Here is a 22,198-nt window from a genome sequence, read left to right as displayed (position 1 = left end):
GATCCCCTTGGTCTCCTAAAACCCTCATCCGAACATACCCGTAGAGATCGACACCTATTATAACAATTCATTGTCACTCATGCACCGTACAAGAACAACCATTTCAGTTAGAGGCTAATACTGCAGTAACTAATAAGGTGTGTGAAGATCAACTCTCATCTGCAAATACTGCATACAAAGGTCTTTGCATGACCAATATTACTCGCTTGTTGCACTTATTTTTATCTAACAAGAGCTAGATTGATGAGGTACGTTGTTACGATGAAATGCCTAAGCACTCTAATGAGTTTTAAAATGTCAGAACGAATTAACCAAGGCTCATTCGATAACCATTTTGTTCTTAATTTTCACTTTTTTCATTGACGAGTTAGAGTAGTAATACACAGTAGAAATGAGAGGTAAAGAAGAGCGGATGAAGGATGGTAGCACCCCTTTGAATCCATTCTTTTCCTACCTACTTCTCTTTCACATTCCTGTTATCTTTAGTTCTGCATTGCCAAAAGCACAGGCAGCAACATCCAGCCAAGTTTTCTTTGAGCTCTTATTATGCTTGGCTGGATGTTGCTGCCTGTGCTTGCTTCTCTCTTGGTGTTTTCTTCCTAATGCAGCTCAAACGAATAACGGATTTTCGCCTAATCCGAGAATAGGCTGCATATCGTAATAATCATTAACTTGTGGGAATCCTAATGCAGGTTATTCACACAAGTCATCGTTAGCACTGCCGCAGATTATTCACATCCAGATCATGTAAGGTCCCTGTAAAACTGTTTAGAAGGTAGAAATCTAAATTTGACTCCTAATCTCCGGGATCAAAGGACTACTTTACACAGTGCAATTCAAATGTGATAGAATATAAGAGGGTCGAAATCAACATTACCTATGACACAAGACTAACTACATCCCCTGATAGTTTCTGTGATTGTTTATCTATTTTGACAACTTGTACAAGTTAGACAACCGTGAATCATAAATCTTACTGAGCAACAAAAGAACTATAAACAATATGCTTAAATGTGAGAATGGCATTGATCGAATACTAAAAACGTCACTGATATGAACAAAACTTTAAATAGAGGAATCATTTTGTGGTTCCCTAGCATCAGCTTGTCTTCTTCTTGCTTTAGAGTCATCAAGATAGTTCTGATAAACATACGAGGCGAAACCCCAAAGAGCCAGAAGCATAGCAATTACCTTGACACCGTTCATCTTGTCATGGAAGATTATCACAGCGGCTATAGGAGTAACAGCCAAAGAGAGAGTACTAATTACATTGGAGAAGAGAGAAGACACCACGAAAATTAAGCCCACGACACCAACAGAACAAACTTGCCAAGCCACAGCTGTCCAAACTAAGGTCATCACGTAAGAAACTCGTCCCTTGCCATAGTTTACCATTTCCCCATGTAAACTCCTCCATTCCCCACTTGCAAAAAGACCTACAGTTGCAGCACAACTAGCAACCAGGGCTGTATAGATTTGCATCTCCAAAACCACAGAAAACGTTTCCCTTTTTAAAACCTTTTGGAAAGAAAGCTGCATGAGGGAAAGCAAAAGAGAGTACAATGCAGAAGCTCCAATGGTACAGATGAAGCCAAGGATATATTTCCCCTTTGATACTCCTGTTGGCCCTCCAGAATCATCATTAACAGCAATAAGAGCTGCTGAGAATGACACGATAATCACTGAATTAAGAATCAGCATTGTGAACTTCTGAGAGTTGATGAAGTACGAGAAAACAGCATTAAAAGCTAATTGAGTTGCGCATATGAGGGAGTAAGTAGAGGCAGATAGGTACAAGAGTCCGACAGAGTACATCATGTTGTCACCAGCTAAGAGCACTCCAATAGAGAAGTAAACCAAGGCAAGAACTTTAATGGAAGGTGGGTTTGAAGTTGCCTGATCTTTGGATGAAGGAAGAAAATAAAGCGGGATGAGAAGGACTGGGAAGGCTGCAGTTTGGACAAGAGTAGCCAACCACTTACTATTACCACCCTGGTCATAATAGAATCTTCCAAGTAAAACAGCAGCAGTCTGCCCCACAATTAGGAAGAAGACGTTGAGTACCACCAGAAACCACCATTGCCAACGACCAAGTTTAACAAATAGTGTTTGTTCAATCACAGTTTCTTCTTTGGGTAAGATCGATTCTTGGCTATCTGTATTTAAACACACACACATGTAAACAAATTATTAAGGTTATAGGTTCACCGAAAGAAACTAAAGCATTTCAAACAGGAGAATCATGAAACATGAAATCAGAAAACACGGCATCTATGCAGTGATTTCCCCTGCAGTTCAAGCTGTGGTATAGGCCAGGTAAATGCCAGAGCCAGAATTTGGATATAAATTTTTGGTCAAGAGGCTGGTAACATACACTCTCATTTCCATACACGCATTCTCGTTTCTTACAATTACAAAAGCATATAGAAGCTAGCTTCTATCAGGTTGGCAAGATAAATCACAAGCTGCAAACATGGAACACGTTCCTTTTCAAATGACGGTGATTCTAAGATTCAAAACAGAATAAAAGGCGTTTCTACGGTCACCAATTCTTTCCATTCATCAAATGCCCGGGAGCTTTTGATGAACGGATACAATGGGATACTTAATAAGCATGCATGCACAAGCCAGCACTAACAATATTTCATTCATAAGCTTGCCTGAAGCTGCAAATTCAAACGAGGCGGAGGCCAAACAGTAATCAAAATTAAACATTGAAAAGATCCAGACTTTCATATGGCATATATTTGAATCAAGATAACATTTAAGTGGTGAATCATGTGACAAATACATGCTTAACAATAACCAGCTAAAAACATAACAGATACAAACAAAAAAAAAACCAGCTAAAAGCATACAATAATCAGTTAATCACCAGAAGCACAGAAAAATTAATAAATGAATTAAAAGAACTAATTTGTCAAAAAAAGAAGCCGAAATCCGAAACCCAATTTGGAATTTTCATGTGAGTGATTGTCTGTAACTGGAGAAAGAAAAACAATATATTTAAGTGCTCAAAATTGAAGCTTTGCGTCATATTCTGTTCTTCTTCTCATGCATACAGTTGGTCAGCAAACCAAACGAAGCCTCAGGTTTTGATTATTCTAATGAAATAAACAAAACCCATATCGAATTTCTCCATTAACATATTAAACAAAATAAACAAAACCCATATTTCTCCATTAATCTTCACAACCCAAGAACGAGAGAGAGAGAGAGAGAGAGAGAGAGAGAGAGACCTGGCATGGCCATGTTTGCTTAGTTAGGGTTGGCGTTAGCGTGAGTGAATGAAGGACTTTTTGAAGTGGTAGAGGGAGAGCGGCAGTAATCGGCGGGGCAGTGTTATTATTATCGTTAAGAACTTCAGATTGGGATAAAGAGGATTTTAAGTGGGATTTTATTGTTCTTAATCACACAAAATTCCACAAATTTCTTTTATTTTATATTTAAATTTTGCTGTTTTGGCCTTCTTCAATGATCTGAGTTTAGACTTGTTTCGAAAACGGTGGCGAAAAATAGAATCGTGCGTTTCCACATACCCGTCCACCAATCAGAATCTGCCGCGTGTAAATCCATTAAATATCTGCGCGGCCAAGAGAAAAGCAGAAGACACAGGGATTTGGAGGACTGAGGAATTAGAGAAGAAGTACAAGTGTATCGCGTGTTCGTGAATCCACCAGACCAATCTATGACTGGCACGGCGGAGGGACCGATGGCATTTGCTATGTGGCGACGACATCACCAACTGTGACTAATGATTTGGAATTAGGCGGAAATTTTGGTCACGTTCTGGATACTGGCTTCTCGCTAGCCTTCTGTTGGCCCAATTATAGTATTTGTGGCTTAGCCCAACCAACCGCTTTAATTTAAATTATTTCATCACAAAAGAACTTTTTATTTTTTTATTTTTTTAATACATTGATATTTTTACATGAAGAGAAGTGAGAGTTTGGCTAGTACATTGATATTTTTAAAGAAGAGTAGTGACAGTTTGGCTAAGCCACATAATGAGCAATCTGATTTGGTATCGAATTCGCAACCACGAGATTCGAACCTAAAACCTCTCACTTCCAAGTAAAAATGAATGACACCAGACTCTAGTATTGAATGACTATAACAACTTATTATAGTATGGATATTGAAGATATAGTTTATTACCAAAAATCTTCATAAGAAAATTTTATTAGTTACGCTACGTGACACGTAATAATGGTATGGTCCATTATATGACCAAATCTTCTTTTTTTTTTTTTTTTTTTGAGGAAAATATTATCGTCATATAAAAGGTGAAATGTGGTGAAACTTTCAAATTACCATTAAATATTTTTTAGGAAATTTTATTTAAACTCATGTAACTTATTTCTACATCCAACTTACTCTTTGCACCCATTTGATTTTTAATTAAATTATTAATATCTCTTTAAACCCTAATTTACTACCTAATATACACCTGTAAACCTAATTCAATGTGTGGATTTATTTTTAGGAAAACTAATGAAAATGACTTAAAAACTTTGAGTTTTAATGATAAAGACAAAATAAAAGGTAAAGTGAACAGTAGCAAGATTGATTTTTTAGTGTAAAAATGTGGGTTTTCGTTAGAGTAAACAGTACCGTAAGCTTTTCGTTAAAACTCCCATTATTTTTACACCCATTTAATTTTTAACTCTATTTTTTGCTTGTATATACTACTATAAAGAGACGTTGCTTGCTTTTTAACTCATCTTGATTTGGATTGGATTCTCGTATTCATTCCAGGAGTTCAATGCGCCACACTATGAGGAGAAGGTGGTTGATGGATTTTATGATGTATATGGACTTTCCCTAGATTCAGCAATTCAAGGAAAAATGCCATCTCTCACAAATCTTGGGAGTTCTGGAAGTCTTTTTGGTTTTTTGGGGTGCAGTCTTTGTATTAGGACTTTTAGGCAATACTATTTGCACCAATAGCTACATTGATGCCATGATTTTGGGGGTGTAGTTAGACTACACCGACAGAGAAGAAAAATAATAATAATAATAATATAAAAGCAGAAGAAGCAAACCAAAATACTCATCTTCTAAACTCTAAAAAGTTGAAATCAAACGAATAAAAAATTCATAAATTGAGTCATAACTTGGTTGGAAGATTCAAAACTTCAAAATCACCATCCATCAATAAAAAAAAACTTATTTTTCTCTATGAGAGTTATTAAAGTTTTAGCCAGAATGAACGTAGGATAAATAAAGAGTGATCGTAGGGTTTAATTATAGTGTTTGGGTTTATTGATAAATTTGAGTTTTATTATTAATTTCATTTTGTACTTAATAGTAATTATGCAATAAGGTAAAATAGATAATTAACATTTAAAATTTAAAGTTAGGTGTAAAAAGAAATTGCATGGGTTTAAATAAAATTTCCCATATTTTTTCTTTTCTTTTTAAACAAACGATATTATCTATACTGAGAGAAGGGATAAACTTGGTCTCACAATTGGCTCGCAATAATTTAATTCAAATTTGCCTTTGTCAAGGATCAAACCGAAGACCTCTCAATTACAACTAAAAAAGAATACCACTAAACCATAATACTAAGTGGCCCATTTAATATCAATTTATAAAACAAAATAATAATAATAATAATTCAAGAGAATAAATTATAAATTATAACTATTTTGACTTTTGTTTTTATTTCTCTATATTCGTTACAAAACAAATTATAAACCCATAAATAACAAAGAAAGGTAATCAGTTCGAGCGCATGCCAATAGACTAGTATTAATAATTGTACAATACACAATAGTTGAGAGGTTTCCTACCAATGCCACCCTTTAATATCCGAAAATACCCGTAGAATACAACCATAGGAATTTATTAAAATTAGTTTGCAGAAAAAAAATGTAAATGTTTCTTTTAATTACTATTAACTGAAAATCTGAAAGTCTGATATTCTAAGCTCAGCCAAGCAAACAGTGTACACTTCCTTTAACAATCAACCAAACACAACTTCAAATGCTACAAAATGGCGGGACGACTGGGACAGTAACTAATCTTTACAGATTGTGGGATCAAAGCAGAGCACATAAGTAACGGGGTAAAATTAACAAGCGCACCCGCCTGACTGTGCCTGTGACTGTGATGAATTTGCATTCGAAGACTTCAGGTTAACGTCAACCATGTCCTCCTGCTTCGTTGAAGAAAGTGTTTCCATTCCAGGTAAAGCTGCTGCAATCTTCCGAAACAGCGCCTGTAGTGGGATTAAGAGAAAATAAATCCAATGCACAGATCAAGTACTCAACAGTAGCGCAAACACATGCGTTAAGGCATTACAGGAATATGATACAACTCGCTGAGCAGAAATGTAGCTTACCTTGATATTGAAGCCGGCCTTGGCACTGGTCTCGATAAACATAACATTGAGGTCACGAGCTTTGGCTTCTCCTTCCTCTATAGAAACTTGCCTGTCCATCCGTCCACAATACAACCCAAATATGAGCACCATAAGTGACAAGAAAATTCAGATGCAAGAGGCTAGCCTAATTGACAATGAGATACAAACTGAGGGGAAAACTTGTAGTATCACCCTCTTTGTTCCCATCTACAGTAGAAAACACGTATTCTCCATACATGTTTTACAAATGAACATCCGCACAGCTTGATAAAAATCATCTTCTCATGCAAATGAAGTAATAGGATGGAAATGTTGCAATAAATGCACATGTAATCATTCCCATGAAGACCACGTGCACATGACTATCGAACTAAAAAGTGAAATTGCAGTAGGAAACACAAGAATCAACTTTCTTTGTAACTTACTACAGAGAAGAAAGCAAATAACTACCTTTTGTCTACAAGATCTGTTTTGTTTCCAACAAGTACAATGATAACATCACTTCCCCGCTCAGTGCGAACCTCTTCAATCCACTTGGAAGTGTTTAGGAATGATTGTCTGCCTACACCATAAGAATGAGCCAAAAATATTTAGTTAAATTCATCTTCAAACATAAAACATAAAGTCCCAGTCATTTAATTAAAATGATATAAACTTCAAGTTCAACAAAGTTACTTTCGTGAGAGAGAGAGAGAGAGAGAGAGAGAGAGAGAGAGATCATACTTGCAACATCATATACAATGACAGCCACAGAGGAATCCCTGATGTAGCTAGGAATGAGACTCCTGAACCTTTCCTGCCCAGCAGTATCCCTGTTCAAAATTTCTAAGGTTTTATGTATCATGAGATAAAAAATATTCCCACAATGCCAATCTTGTTCTAGGATGACTTAAGTACGAAACCCTGCTAATCACTGAGAAAAATATAAAACAATCCCACAGCTTCAGAGCGAAGGTTAAAAAAATGGTGTGTGAAATGTGCCTCGAGTGCATAAATTGAGAACATTTTAATATGAGTACTAGTGAGTTGCCAAGGGACAATATCTTTTATAAAAGAAGCCTAATAACCATCATTTAACATTACATCATGGAATGAGAATGCTGAGCAAGATCATGTCAATAAGAAATTTAACCTTATACGTGAAAAAGGGAGTTATAACATCTACAGGACCAAAAACTAAATAAAGGGATAAAGACTAACCAGAGCTGCAATCGAACGGTTCGATCTTCAAGATACATTGTCTTTGACAGAAAATCAATGCCGATGGTAGCCTGGTTACAACAAATAAACACATGAGCTAAGAAAGAGAAAACTTAAACAAATAATTCAGAACATGTAGGTTAAATATTGAGGGTAGATATCTGTACAGTGGAAGAAATTTAAGCAAGACAAATGACATTTTATGTATAAAGATTCTGAGAACCCAACCAAAATGAGAAAAATGAAGAAATGAATGGTAATCAGGTTATCTGAGCAGTTACTAAAAGAGATGAACAATAATACGTACACAAATAACAAAGAAGTGTTTTAAATAAGGAGCTGTATTTCAGGCATTATACATATGATTGATATCTAATAAGGACCCAAATCATAGACACACATCTCAACCAACCTATTTGATCTAACAACTGACATGCATTTCTGCAACATAAGTGTAGATTTCCATATATATTCTCACACAAAGTTTTTTGATATTGATATGTTTCTCGGCTGTTAGATTAGATACGAAGAGCTAAATACATTAACATACAAGAAATAGGTCCTTATTTGAGGATCCTATTGCGGAGAATGATACCCCCTCCCTCCCCACACCTAGATCACAATTGATCCCCTTTCCCCAAACAACCCACATCCTAATCGTTCCCTGCCTCAACTTTTATTTTTGATCTCATCCCCAACCCATACCGATCAATGAAAGGTTAGTCTTTACTGTTGCATAATTTGAAGAAAGTCCTAAGAAATTTCTTAAATCTTCTTCCCCAGTCCAAAGTGAAAAAGAAGATTATCATAACATACTTCTATTTCTAAAAATTTTTACAACCTGTTACAAATCGAGTTAATTAAAAAAATTTAGCTCCCACTCATTCTCTTTTACTTATTCGCTTTCAAACGCAGTAATCCAAGTAACTCCCTCCTTTTACATAAATCTCCTCTCGTATTAAAATTAACATATTTTGGATAAAAGAAAATTGCCCTAGTGTACTAAAGCAGTTGGCAGACATAGTCCCGCCGCAATCACATAAGGCACCACATCAGTCCCAAAACGATTTTCAAAAGCTACAAGTCACATTTCCGCCACTACAGCACAGCAACCAGCTTTTGGATTATAATGGCAGTTCCAGCCCATGATCCCCACAAACCAAACCGGCATTATTCACAAATTTGACAATTACAAATTTGACAATTACAAAACGCAATTTTCGACACTCGAAAGCATTCGAAATTTGACAGCAATCACAGCCCACAGCAGTTCGTTTGAACACTAACACTGTAAACGAAAGCAATTGCAATCTAGAAACCTACCATCAATCAATCCAAGACATTGTTGCAGTTCATAGCAAATGTTGACAGAAATGAAACAGCAAAAGCTCGAAGAATCGAAAGATGGCACAGAAATTTCAGAAGATTTGGAGAGGGAAGGATGCGATTACCTGATAGGTATTGTCGAACTTGTCGTACATGAAGCGAGTGATGATGCTGGTTTTCCCGACGGACTGATCCCCCAGGAAGACGAGCTTGTACTTGGCGAGAGCCGAAACGGGAGCCATGGCGATTTCGGATCTATGAGGATCCGATCGGGTTCAAGGTCGAGATCTCGCCGGAGATTTATCGGACAGATCGAGATCTCGGAGCCTCGTTCGAAATTCGCTTCTTTCCTTTGATTTTCGGTTGGATGCGTATTTATAGCGCGATGACCCGCTGGCAGAGAGAGAGAGACAGAAAGAGACTATTTTGCGCGTGAAATTGGTTTGAGGGGGTTTTACCACGAAAAGGAAATTATTTATAGGGCTGGTTTGGGTCATGATCTCGAACAGAAACCCCTAATCCGAATCTCAAATCAAAATATTTCGGGATGGGATTTTATATTCCTAAATAGAATCGAAATTATTCATTTCCCGAAAATCGGGATTCCCGAAAGTGTTTCGAGATTTTTGGACAACTTCCGGATTGGGCCTTGAAGCCCAAAATGTTGGGCTTTTTAAACTTTTTACAATTTTACGCTCTTTAACAAGTAAGGCCACTCATTTTTCAGGAAAAAAAAAATTAACAATTGTAGGCTTGCAGCCCACTGCCCACAACAATTGTCTACCAAACTAGTTAATTAAAAGTGCATGCAACCAAAATGAAATAAGTTAAGCTTTACAAACCAAACTTCTGAATGAATTTAGATTATGTTACAAACCAAAAGCAAAACATAGTTTATAAGCAAAAAAGTGCATGCAACCAAAATGAAGCTTAAGTAAGTTCATTCCCTTTCGCCCCTTCGGCCCCTTCCCCTTGTTGATGAATGACTCGTTGCCGTTGATGGTGGACGCCGTCCTCTTGTTGATAATTGAACCCTCATTTGTGTTGGTGTAGATGCTCTTGAAATGGGTGGTCACAGAGGTAGTGATGGGCGGCGTTGAACATGAGGTGGTGGAGGAGGTGGCATTTCACAATAATATATCACAACCATAGTTCATCATATATATAATATTCATATATCTCATATACTGATCAAACACATATATATCACAACCATAAAATTGATCCATAAACTGACAGAGTGCACATTCCATAAACTGATCCATAAACATATATATATCAACACACATATTTATCTCTGATCCATAAACTGACAGAGTGCACATTCCATAAACTGATTCATAAACACATGTATATCAAACAAATGCAGTAGGAAACTAACATGTTGCACAGTTGGCAATAGGAGAATAAGCTGAATAGCTATGACGTGCTTTGATGAAAATGCTTTGATAAAACAGTAACAAATGCAGTAGGGAACTCACACTTTCTCTTAGATATTAGTTTCATTATATGATTGCCTATTATTATGTATGAAAAACAAAAGTTCATGTATGACACTGAAGATGTATGTTGGTTTTTTCTTTTGAAAAAGATTTTAAAGTGGTTTTTTGGTTTTTTTTTTTTTTTTCTTTTAAAAAAAAGATTTCAAAGTGATTTTCTAGTGTTCAAACTTCACACGGATTGAGAAATAACTTGTTTGTCATAAGAATAAAACTATTTTAGTTATAGTTTGGAATGAAATAACTCAATAAGCATGCAGGGCATAGTCAAATTTATGAAAAAGATCTCCGATAGTTTCACAATTGTTTAGGCGAAATTGATTTTCCATATGTTGAGATAAATTTGGGTTTAAGGGTACTTAAAAACAGCGAGTACATAAAACAAAACAATATATGATGCAGCTTTTATGGCAAAGCCCTACACTTACCCACCCTAATTCGAAACCCACAGTCCCTTAGATATCTTACATGCAGGTCCTGCACTTACCCACCCTATTTCGAAACCCACAGTCTTCAAACCTACACATTTGACAAAACCCTAGTGAAAATCAAGTTAATCAACATGAAATTTGACCCTAAACACTAAAGAACAAAACCCTAGTGAAAATCATAAACCCTTACCTGAATTTTGGGACTCGATTGGTGTCGGATTCGCGTCTTCCTGCATCTACGTCTCTATGTGTGTGGCTGGCTGAATGAGCGCTGTTGAAGTGGACGGAGGACGAAATGAGCGGCATGAGTCGATGGAGGAGCGGAGCAGCAGGAGCACGAGCAACTTCAGGAGATTAAGTGTGAGACTGTGAGAGTGAGCGACTGAGAGACCACAAATGACCTAACTCCATGGACGGTTGGATAAGATCTTAACCAATCCAACGGTCCAAGTAATTTCTAATTAAAAATTAAAAATAAATATATATAATATTCAGTTCGGTTTGGGATTACCGAATGCTTTCAAAGCTGTGGCCGAATCCCAAACCAAAACTTTCAGGACAGGTTCGGTTTCGGGTACCAAATTTTTCAGGAAATTCGGTCCGGGCATTTTTCGGTCAAATTTCCGGACGATTCGGGATTTTCGGGAAAAAATTCCACCCCTAATTATTTATGTCAAAGCTGAAAACAAAAAATTCTTTTATCTCATGTAAATTACTTATAAATCCGGAAAATTAACTATTATATACTCGATTAGAGTCTTGGTCGTAGGCCTGGGGAGGTGTACCAGGGAATGGGCCATCATTAGACGGCTGCCTGCTCTTCTAACATAACTACGAGATGGGTCGCAATGTTGACGGCTGGATGATCCAGTTTCCTGTTTCCATCGCCAGTTGGTCCTCCTCCTCATGCACCTTAGACCTCCCAACAGCCCCTCAACCCAGCACATACAGAGCCCACTGCGGATGGAGTTGGCCTGGACCATTTTGAATTGTAGTGTATTTTATTTTATTTTATTATTATTTTTTTTTGTGTTTTGATTTTTAAATTTTTCCTTCGTTGTCCGTAGAGTTTCTTATTTATTTGATATAAAATTATTTTTTCTTTCAATTACTGTTTTTATTCTAATTATACTAATTTAATTTAAATACCATCTATTTAAATAAAAGAATTAAATTCTAAGCAATTGAAAAAAAAAAACTTTTGCGTGACGAAATTACTTCGTCGCACTAAAGTAAGAGAAATGAAACAGTTCGTCACACAAAACCTCACAATGACAAATTACTTACAATTTAATAATTTTTAAATTACTCAAAAATGATAAAATGTCCTTGCCCTAATGTGTTCAAACATTACGAAAGCATTTGTCACACAGTACCACCCAAGGAAATGCTTTCGTAGGCATTACTTCAAGGCAACGACAAATTTTGTGGTGTTAAATCTTGCGTGGTGAATAAAACTTCTTGGTGTTAAACATTGTGCCACGAAGTATTTGTCTCGCAAAACTTAGTGCGACGAACAACCCTTCACGGTGTTAAATATTGCGCCATGAAGTCCTTCGTCCCTTAAAACTTAGTGCTACAAATTATCCTTCTTGGTGAGAAAGATTGCGCTACAAAGGTGCTTCGTCACTTAAAACTTAGTGCGATGAAAACATTCGTCATGCAAACCCTAACTTCATGAGCTTTGCGTGACGATAAGATGGTGACGAAGCTTTCCACGTGCAATTGTTGGGCGACGAAAATCTTTTTTGCTAAGGCTGTTGCGGTAATTGTTCAACGTAGTAGTGTGCTCAACAAAGGTCCTTACGTCGCTGTCTACACGTAGACACGTCCATGGAGAACTCATTTTCCCAACGCCTTGCCATAAGCTATTCGTCAAGGATGGTTCTCACCATTCTTTCATAGAACTACACCCGTGGGTTGATTTTCCTCCCCGGAGATATGTAGGTAGTCCTTTCCGAATTCAACCACACCCCCAATCAACCTCATTCTCCCCTCACCGAAGAATATGGGCTAGTCTGACTGGATTTCACCTCCGCTTGCAGATATGTGCAAATTTGGTTTCAACAATGAGGATTAGTGTGTCATCACATCAACATATGGTGAAAAAAACAAAAAGGGAAAATAAGTTCAAGAAAAGGATTAGGATTTTCTCCCATCCTCTTTCCATCCATTCTCTCCTCTTACATTCTCTATTTTGTCATTTTCTTTTCTATATAAAATTAATATAATATGTTGACGTGGTTTAATTGTGACCGTTCAAATAAGAAAGAAAGAAAGGGGAGAGAACAAAAAAAGAGAATCTTACTCTCAAGAAAATGATATCACGCCCCAAACACGTGACTACTAAGCTGTTGTTTGCTATGCCATTTCCCAACAGCAACCAAAAGACTCGGGGAGAGTTTACCACAAAGAGCAGAGAAGGTAGAGAGATGGCGCTGAGGGCAGCCGTACTGCAGCACGTGCGAGTTCCGGTACAAACCCTAAACCCAGCCCTAACCCTAACCGGAGGCAAATGGACCTCACCTTCTCTCCGGTGGATGTCATCGCACGGCGACGATCATCTGACCAAAAGCGAGGTCACCGACAGAGTCCTCTCCGTTGTCAAGAGCTTCCCCAAAGTCGATCCTTCCACGGTCAGCCTTCTTTCCATCTCTTCTTTCTGTTTGTTTCCAGGGAAAATGTAAACATTATATCACAAATCCGAATCCGAATCCCAATTTTTGTTTTTATTTTTCTTCGGTTTTCTCGGAAACCAAAAGGTAATTAGAGCTATTGATTGCTAGATTACTTCGATTTCAATTTATCTTAGGTGAATTGTAGTTAGTGTTGTTTCAGTCAATTTCCTATTTCAGCTCAATTTCCCCCATGAATTTTTGAAATAATTGAGGTCCGATTTTGGGTTCCAATTTATGAAATAATGCCAGAAGAGAAGATAATTAAATGAGATTTTGGATCTATTTTCTGTTTGTTTGTTTAATCTTAGGCCTTTTACGGGCATGTTAATTATCTAGATTTTTGTGGATCTTAGTGCTCATGCATCTGTACAATGTAGATAGAAATGTTGGAGTAATTTTGGCCTGAATTCGTAGTTTGTTTGCTTAATCACGCTCTATTCTTCTGTTTTTGTGTTTGATGGTAATTTGGGACTTCGATAAGAAGTCGTGGACTCGTGGGTAGAACTTGAACCTGTACTCTTATATTTAGCTGATGTGAGAAAGCAAGAGGAAGAAAACAAATTTTTATACTGATTTTTGGAGGATATAATGCACATTTTCTTGGCATCGAATGCTGATGTTGTACTATCTTTTCGTTGATCTTGCACGGGTTGGTGAGATTTCTTTTGCAAATCTTCCGAGTAAAGGTCACATGGTTGTAACTATGACCTTTTGACATATTTTGAGCTCACAGGTCTGAGGCTGATTGGGCTATAAGAACCGCATAGGACGGTTGGTGAGAGACCGGCCATGATAAAACTTAAGATGATGATACACTTTGGTCCTTTGTAACTATTAGCCAAGATCTGAAGGGTTTTGGGTTTACAGGGAAAAGTGGGTTATGAATGAGACGCTTTATGGAATCTAGATTGAGCATGTGCATGGTGGCGGCTTTGGTATTTTTATGTAACAATCATTAACAAAATGTAGGATGCAGTGGTTAAGAATCTAAAACTGTACTTGTGGGATCTGTTTTAGTGCTTATGTATTATGTTAGAAACCTCATAAGGGCAATGGCACGATTGCTCATCTTCCTTCTGTTTTACGTTTTCGTCTGCCTCATTCAATAAGTATAACTTTGTTTCTCCCTTTCAGAATGTCTTTTTCTTTCGTTATCAAGTATCAAATAATTATTTTTTTGGCTGAAATTTACTGGGAGAACCTATTTTGCCGTCAATTTTTGGCAGGTGACTCCTGACGTAAATTTTCAGAAGGATTTGGGCTTGGATAGCTTGGATAATGTGGAGATTGTTATTGCTCTAGAAGAAGAGTTCAAGCTAGAGATCCCAGATTTGGAAGCTGTTAGGATTGACTCCACTAATCTGGCCATTGAGTACATCTATAACCATCCAATGGCTTCGTAAGTCTCTTTTGCAGCAGCTTTTTCTCTTTGCATGAACTGTTTGAACGTAATTTTGTTTCTGCTCATGTGATTTGTCGAAATTTGATCACCACGGTGGTTGAAAAATAATTTGCATCTTTCTGAAAAGAGTTGTCTTCCTAGAACTAAAACTTACCAATGTGTTTGCAATGCTTCAGTTGTAAACAATGACATCTTCGATCCAATCAGTCTGCTGATTGGTTGTGTTCCTTCCGATATCTTAAATGCTATTTACCATACACGGTTTCACGTTCTGGTTTGTATGGTTAACATATCCGTGAGTTGAAAGTGTATTACTTGTGGACTCAGTTGGGCGTATCATTCATTACATGCTTACATGGTTTCTGATTCTTTTGGATTCGTGATTCATTGTTTCAAGGATCATGATTCTCGTTGGAAATACATTGTAACAATGAAGAGCACGCTTCGACTTGATTCGTTGGGAACATTTTCTCCTTTGGTCTGTCTCTGAGAAACCTTTTCCAGCCCCAAAATTATATTTCTCGATTTCATTTGAATATTTGAAAAGCGTTATGAAGAATCTGGGAACACACATGACACCATAGAAAGCACTCTCAAACGTGAATTCTACGAAAGACTTTCGGGATTGTGATTGTGTGCGTTGGCATGGGTAGTATTTTCTCGATGATATGTTGCTTTTGTAATAAGTTTGCTCTGAATTTCATTCTTATGGGCAACTGCTGCTGTAGAAGCTGGATCCGATTACAATGCTTAAAAAGTTTTGCCACACAACAGTGACCGAAATAACTCTCTCGAAGTTATCTCATTGCGGCGTCTATGACACGCGTTGGCCGGAAAACTCTCCAATGAGAAAACTTTAAGGGGATTTAATACCTGGATAAACTGTCAATCTTCCCTTGAACTTTCATTCAGCTTTCGATTCTCCCCTAAACATTTTCATTGGAAAATTAAGGCTTAAACTAATTTTTTTGGTTGATTCTCCCCTACCGTTAGTTTTCCTTAGATTCCATCAAAATAAACGTTAACTCTTATCACATGCACATTACGTGACTCTCCTTTAAGGACAAAAGCGTTACGTCGCTAGATTTTTAGACACAAAAGATATAGAACCACATAGATTTGCAGAGGTCGACATTTTAGGAAATTTAGGATTTTCAATTATTTTAAAGAATGTAGTGATCGAACTATTCTCACATGTTGTGCACATGTTTTTATTTAACATAAATCTGGATGTAATGAATAAAAAATTAATGGCAGGGGGAATCGGCCAAAAAAATTAGTTTGAACACTCAAAATTTTCAATTAAAAAGTTTAAGGGGGAAATCGAAAGCTAGGTTAAAATTTAGGGGAGAAATTGACAGTTTAGTCAATCATACCCATAGGTAGACCTGGCATTTTGGACCTGACCCGACCTGTTAATATTAGTATTTTGGTGGATGCTTAACGGGTCGGGTTGCTAACGGGTGAACCCGTTAACAACCCGTTACATAACGGATCACTTTGGGTCAACCTGTTAGCACCCATTAGTTGAGGATGTTTTAGTAATTTCAATCAAGTCTTAACAACAAATAATAAACTCTATGCAAAATAATAATAATAATAATAATAATTGTTAACGGGTGTTAATGGGTGAAATGGATGACTTATTAGCTTAACGGATCGAATTCGGATGATCTGTTAGCTTAACGGGTTGGGTTTGGATGACCCGATCCGTTTACAGCCCTACCCATAGGGACCAAAAGAGGTAACTTTGAGAGAGTTGAAGTCATTGTCGTCCCCTGTTCCAGTGGCCATGTCCCCTCTTCCAATAGCACTTTCCAGGTGGCTTACACGAAGAGAGGGACATATCCTGTCCTTGGCTGTATGCACGATTCTGCCTTGTTCACAATTATCTTCTGTTAACATAACGAATATTGAAAATATATCTACAAACGTATCAAATTGATGTAGAACAGATGACAAAGCAAATTGCAGTATAATATATCGTTCTGAAGAAAACGGCGCGTAGATCAATACTCACAAGCTGTACACCAGTTGTCAAACTTATTAACTAAGCTAACTAAGCTGACGTGTACAATCTAACAAACTAACGGAAATATTACGTTATGTTAATACAAAACAGCGTTCCAAGTTTTAAGGATGCTTTTGATATTTCGTTAAATTTTTATTTTGTTTTCTATTCAAAGTTTTGATGTGGGGGTTTGGCTTCATGTATTCGACGTATAAGTACACCTCTTGGGTGTAATGAATGTTATATTTTAACTATTAGGGCTTGCCAGTGGATTCTAGCGTCGGAGTTTCATTCGATTTCTTTATCATATACCATGCTGCGTCACAAATTGTGAAGAGAAAATGCTCTTTACGTATAGGAAGCCAAATATTTATCTTTTCGTATTAAGTTTTTGGCATTCTAATCTTTATCCATTTTTCAAATAAAATGGCAACCATTTGAGCTTCACAATATTCACCCATCATATTGTCTTCTCATCTAACAATCAATTCTTGCATCAACACAATACCCATAGTTTCATCCATTAAGCAATCTACTTAATTAGTGAACAAAAGAGTACTTCTTGTTGTTGCGTACAAGGCACAAGGCTCCCACCACATACTTTTTGAGATTTCTTTTTGCTTGTTATGTTATAGTTTTCAAATTTCGTGACGGGATTTAAACTTGGGATCTCTCTCTATACGATCGGACTAATAGTTATTCAGTTATGAGATTTCTTTTCAACAATCTCGTATAATAAGGTCGAGATTGATCAACGTCTAGCAATATGAGGTGTTAATTAGCCGTGAAACTTGAAGCCTTGGTTCATTGCAGATAGAAGATCGTTTCAAATTTGGAGTGACGTTTCATTTATTCAAAACTGGGCTAATATTGAACCTCATTTATTTTTAACAAATAACGTACAAACACGAGTAATTACCATACGTACACATTTTGTCGAACCTTAGTAGTTATCTTTCCCGTTCCCATTGTGAACTTTTAATTCATCAGTACCTCTCTATCATAAAATAATTTAATACAATAGGATTAATTAGAAGCTACTCCTTGATATTATATATCTTCCAAAGCCCACCATTAGCAATTTCCTAATCATATCTTCTGATTAATCAGATTGTTTCACACACTACCTTGCAAACAACAACAACCAGGAAATCAAACAAAATAATGGACGAACATCAAATATAGGTATTGTAGAAAACAAACCAAATAAATACAAATAATTAATAAAAATATAAAACGCACAAATATAATTCATGAACAAAGACAGTTATATACTCATGCGCGCGCGCGCACACACTTGATTTAGTTTGGTGAATTATGCATATTGATAAAAGACAGTGCTATAATCGACAACTGAAACGTGTCGCCGTTTCGCTTCGTTAATGGCGAAACCAACCGATTTCCTCCGTTGAATCCATCGTCACAAGTTGTGGAGGCATCAACGACTGAACTCACTTCAGTGTTGGCATCTTCGTATTTCTTGGACTTGTAATTCATGAGGGCGTGCTTAATGGTTGGTATGGCATCCGAGTAAAGCTCCAAGCAGTCGCCCAAACACGCCCTTACGTAGGGGTCGAGGTTCTTGTTTTTCAGAAGCTGCTTGATGTAATGCCTCGTGTCCGTTGCGTTGTTGCGGACTAACTTGATTGAGATTATGCCGAGTTTGTGAAGACCGGCGCGCTGGCTTTTTGGCGCTGCTTGCAGAGAGTTTACACAGAAATTGTAGCTTAGGTTTGGATCGTATTGAGCAAATTTTTTGCAAGTTTCAGGGATGAGGTTTTTGGCAGTTATGGCATTGAAGGTGAAGAGGAAGAAGAGGAGGGAGACAGGGAGAGAAGTGAAAAAGAAAGCGGGAGTCCTCATTTTTGTGTTATGGTGGGATGGTAACTGCGTATTTTTCTGAATTACGTAATTTATAGGTAGTTTACGGTTGATAGTTGAGTTCTTTTTTTCCTGGTGAGACCATTTTATTTGACCACATTTTATAAATCACATGATATTGCGGTTGATAGTTGAGTTTATTTTTTTTATAATTAAAATAATGAATCTAACCATCAACTATTATAACATATGATCTTCAAAATATGATCTCTCTAGAATCTTCCTTTTTGAAATTATGAGAAGGGATGCTTGCATGCTTGGACTGGAATGAAAATTATTGTTTCAATAAAGTGAGTCGTGCAATCAACCTCTAATATGATATATTCATTAATTGATATGATATATATACGTTATTTGTCACATCAAATGATATACAAATGTAATAAAAAAATGTGTTCTTCCTAGTATTTTTCTAATAAAATAGACTTGATGGAGCCCATACACACTGTATGTAAATAATATTCAAACACCCTTTAAGCTCATCGAGGTCCTCATCCGTCCTTGAAAGATCATCGTCGCCATTCGCCTCCACATACCCTTCAAGCAAACCCTGCTTCTTCTTCTTGTGAATTCATACAAGAAATCGACAATGAAGAATGACCGGAGCTGAACAGCTTGAAGAGCAGGAACAAATGATTCTATTCTCTGCTCACCATGTCTCTGGAACCATCTCAATTTTTCAAATAAATATATATTTTTTTATTCCTCTAGTTTAATCATATAAAATAGTTTTGTTTTTCGTGATTTCAATTATAAAGAATAATAAATATTTAAGAGACATCCACTCAACTAAGTGTGTCATACATATGCATTCATGTAGTTAGAGCATTTTTAGTAGTATCTAAATAGGAATAACCACTGTATAAAATGAGTATAAAATAAATATAGGGACAAATGAATATCTAATGAATCGGAAAGTGAGTTCTTCAAGTATAGGAACTCACCAGATACATAATGTATGTACTCACATACAAGGACTATATAGGAACAACCTTGAATGAAAAACAAGGCTTACAATCTTGATTGAAACTTTTATGCTTTTAATTAATAAAAAAAATGTTAATATAAACGAAAAAGGTGCATATTGAGTGGAAAACGGGTCCACAGTCTTGATTGAAGCTTTTAATGTTTTGAATGTTTTTAATTTTAATGTTTTTAATTAATTAAAAAAATGTTATCATAAACAAAAAATGTGCACCTAATCAAACTATTACATAGAATCATTAAAATTTCAAATATAGGGATTCTACTATAAGGACTCTTCCATTGAAGGCAATATTCTTTTAGGGATACAAAGATTCCCTTTAAGTTCTTAAATGAGTACTCAAAAGTGATGGTAGGAGTCCCTAAATAGGAACTTCCATTAGAGATATTCTTAAGCCTTATTTAGTGATTGGGTTTAATATTCTTTCGAAATATATTTATTTGTGTGGCTATATGTGTTACACTGGTTTGGGCTTAAACTTTATATAACATGGTTTAATAGGTGTTGATTTAGGTTGATGGTTTAGGATCGGGATCCTCTCCAAATTTCTTCTTCCTAATCCACCAAATCAATGAATTCGTGTCATTGAAATTTGATCCAACGGTTACAAATAGGTGCCCACTTTAAAAGTTATAATAATTTCAGTTGTTGAATCAAATTTCAATGGAACGGATCCACTGATTTGGTGGATTAGGAGGAAGGGATCCAGAGATGATCCCTTTCCGATGGTTTAAATTCATAATTTCTTTTTGTTGTCTTTAATTGTTGTCATTGATCTGGACATAGCATTTTTGCAGAGCGAGGAAATTTGATTTTGAGAGCAAATAGTGTGCATCACTACTGATCAAGCGTTATTTTAAGAGAAAAAGTTGTACTCCTCGTGCTGGTTTTGTTTGGGCTTTAATTATAGATTAATTATGAAACTGTGGCATGTGATTTCGTAATTAATTTATTTAAAAAAAATAAATCATTTCATGCATTTTACGTGATTGCATTAGTATCTTGCAAAGTTTGAGAAGAAGGTAGTGAACGGCTTCGTTAGTATGGTACCACTTCTACTTGATGCCTCAAGAGAGATCGAGTAACAAGGCACCGAAACAAAAACGCCTACTAATATGTGTATCTAGTTGATGAGTTTTGTAAGTCTTTCTGCACTCATTTCTCTTAGTGTTTGTCCTAGTTTGGGAGCACGAGGATTTTCCAGTGGTGGGTTTTGCCTCTCTAAATCCTACATCCGGTGTGCATATTTTATTTGTGTATTTAAGCATATCTATAGGATATTATCGTTTGTGATGTAGATATGAAATTAATTTGAGAATCGAAATTGACATTAGATTTATAAGTTAGAACCTATTCACCCCCCTCTAGATTAAATTAGTACCCTCCTAAAACTTTAAGTTCTTACTATAGACATGGAAATTTCATTGCATACAAATGATGTATCACAAAGCTCCACGTGGCACATGACTCATCACAAATGGACAAGTCATCAATGACATGTGGTACAAGTCAAGCAAAGGAAATACAAAACCTTCCCAAAATTCGGCAAAAGGGGGAAAATATCCCTTAAAATCGGCAAGGGGCCCAAATTGCTCTCAAAACCAGAAAGAAAGCTAAATCATCTTCACAAAACAAGCAAAAATTGAAGAGTGCTCACAAAATAGGCAAGAAAGCCCTATAATTCAGCCAAGCAAGGAAAAGTGGCTGAAATTAAGACACAAAACATGCCTAAATTCTCCCATGGACAAATTAAAACACAAATCAAAGCCAAATCCACCTAAAGGCATGGATTTGGAAGTCTATAAATACAAGGTCCTAAGACATGCATAAGGTCGACAATTTCTACATTGAAGGGCCGAAATTCTCACAAAAGGAGAGCATTTGCCAAATCTTTAAAGACTAATACGTTGTCAAAGCTGTCTTTGAAGAATACACAACCAAAGCCGAAGCATTACCTTGAAGAATTAACAAGCACTTGTGCCGATTCCTTCAAGACTTTGTTGCAAGCTCAAAACTTGTAACAACGTTTTCAAGATCAAGTCGCCAAGACCCTTAATCAACAAAATCCTACATCAACACTACATTTGCCGCACATTATTTCAAGCTCAAAACTTGAAGCAATCGTTCAATCGTTTGTTCGAGATCAAGTCATCGCGACCCTTGGATCAACAACCTACGAATCTACATCAAATTTGAAGACTAAATCAGAGGAAAGTTGTGAACAAAGATTGTAACCTACAAATTCAAATCAATACAAATCTACTTTGTACATGTGTTCTTATTTCATTCGTTATAGAATTTCGTGTTTACAAATTTGGCATGCCCTATGGGACTTCTTTGCCTCTCATTTCTGTCTTCAAATCCACATGAAACACACATGGCATCAAGAAAGGATAAAGTTGTTCCCGCAACGAA

General features: G+C 36.5%; 4 protein-coding genes across 4 annotated transcripts; 1 reads left to right on the top strand and 3 right to left on the bottom strand.

Annotated features, from left to right (window-relative positions):
- Window positions 1-830: 830 nt before the first annotated feature.
- Window positions 831-3,477, bottom strand: LOC137748353 (probable purine permease 11). Its single transcript, XM_068488498.1, has 2 exons — window positions 3,240-3,477; window positions 831-2,156 (listed from the first exon to the last, which is right to left on the bottom strand). The coding sequence occupies exons 1-2, from the start codon at window positions 3,250-3,252 to the stop codon at window positions 1,066-1,068; spliced, it is 1,104 nt and encodes a 367-aa protein (XP_068344599.1). The 5' UTR covers window positions 3,253-3,477; the 3' UTR covers window positions 831-1,065.
- A 2,275-nt stretch (window positions 3,478-5,752) lies between these two features.
- LOC137747179 (ras-related protein RABH1b) lies at window positions 5,753-9,329 on the bottom strand. Its single transcript, XM_068487225.1, has 6 exons — window positions 9,022-9,329; window positions 7,571-7,641; window positions 7,094-7,182; window positions 6,821-6,932; window positions 6,350-6,440; window positions 5,753-6,226 (listed from the first exon to the last, which is right to left on the bottom strand). Exons 1-6 carry the CDS (start codon window positions 9,136-9,138, stop codon window positions 6,080-6,082), a joined length of 627 nt encoding a protein of 208 aa, XP_068343326.1. The 5' UTR covers window positions 9,139-9,329; the 3' UTR covers window positions 5,753-6,079.
- Window positions 9,330-13,202: 3,873 nt separating this feature from the next.
- On the top strand, window positions 13,203-15,187 carry LOC137747539 (acyl carrier protein 1, mitochondrial-like). Its single transcript, XM_068487669.1, has 2 exons — window positions 13,203-13,462; window positions 14,731-15,187. Exons 1-2 carry the CDS (start codon window positions 13,259-13,261, stop codon window positions 14,905-14,907), a joined length of 381 nt encoding a protein of 126 aa, XP_068343770.1. The 5' UTR covers window positions 13,203-13,258; the 3' UTR covers window positions 14,908-15,187.
- Window positions 15,188-18,088: 2,901 nt separating this feature from the next.
- On the bottom strand, window positions 18,089-18,785 carry LOC137746571 (putative invertase inhibitor). The gene has a single exon (XM_068486589.1). The coding sequence runs from the start codon at window positions 18,778-18,780 to the stop codon at window positions 18,220-18,222; it is 561 nt and encodes a 186-aa protein (XP_068342690.1). The 5' UTR covers window positions 18,781-18,785; the 3' UTR covers window positions 18,089-18,219.
- Window positions 18,786-22,198: the final 3,413 nt, after the last annotated feature.

This window comes from Pyrus communis, chromosome 10 (genome assembly GCF_963583255.1).
Source record: "Pyrus communis chromosome 10, drPyrComm1.1, whole genome shotgun sequence".
Taxonomy (NCBI): Eukaryota; Viridiplantae; Streptophyta; class Magnoliopsida; order Rosales; family Rosaceae; genus Pyrus; species Pyrus communis.
Note: the sequence above shows the minus strand (reverse complement) of the source record. Positions and strands in the feature narration are given on the sequence as shown.

Excerpts from the sequence above, each read along its gene's own strand:
- LOC137747539 (XM_068487669.1), top strand. The coding sequence starts at position 13,259 with ATGGCGCTGAGGGCAGCCGTACTGCAGCACGTGCGAGTTCCGGTACAA. Across the intron at positions 13,463-14,730 it reads CCAAAGTCGATCCTTCCACG|GTGACTCCTGACGTAAATTT; the intron begins GTCAGCCTTCTT and ends AATTTTTGGCAG.
- LOC137747179 (XM_068487225.1), bottom strand. The coding sequence starts at position 9,138 with ATGGCTCCCGTTTCGGCTCTCGCCAAGTACAAGCTCGTCTTCCTGGGG. Across the intron at positions 7,183-7,570 it reads ACCGTTCGATTGCAGCTCTG|GGATACTGCTGGGCAGGAAA; the intron begins GTTAGTCTTTAT and ends AATTTTGAACAG. Across the intron at positions 6,441-6,820 it reads ACAGATCTTGTAGACAAAAG|GCAAGTTTCTATAGAGGAAG; the intron begins GTAGTTATTTGC and ends ACGGATGGACAG.
- LOC137746571 (XM_068486589.1), bottom strand. The coding sequence starts at position 18,780 with ATGAGGACTCCCGCTTTCTTTTTCACTTCTCTCCCTGTCTCCCTCCTC.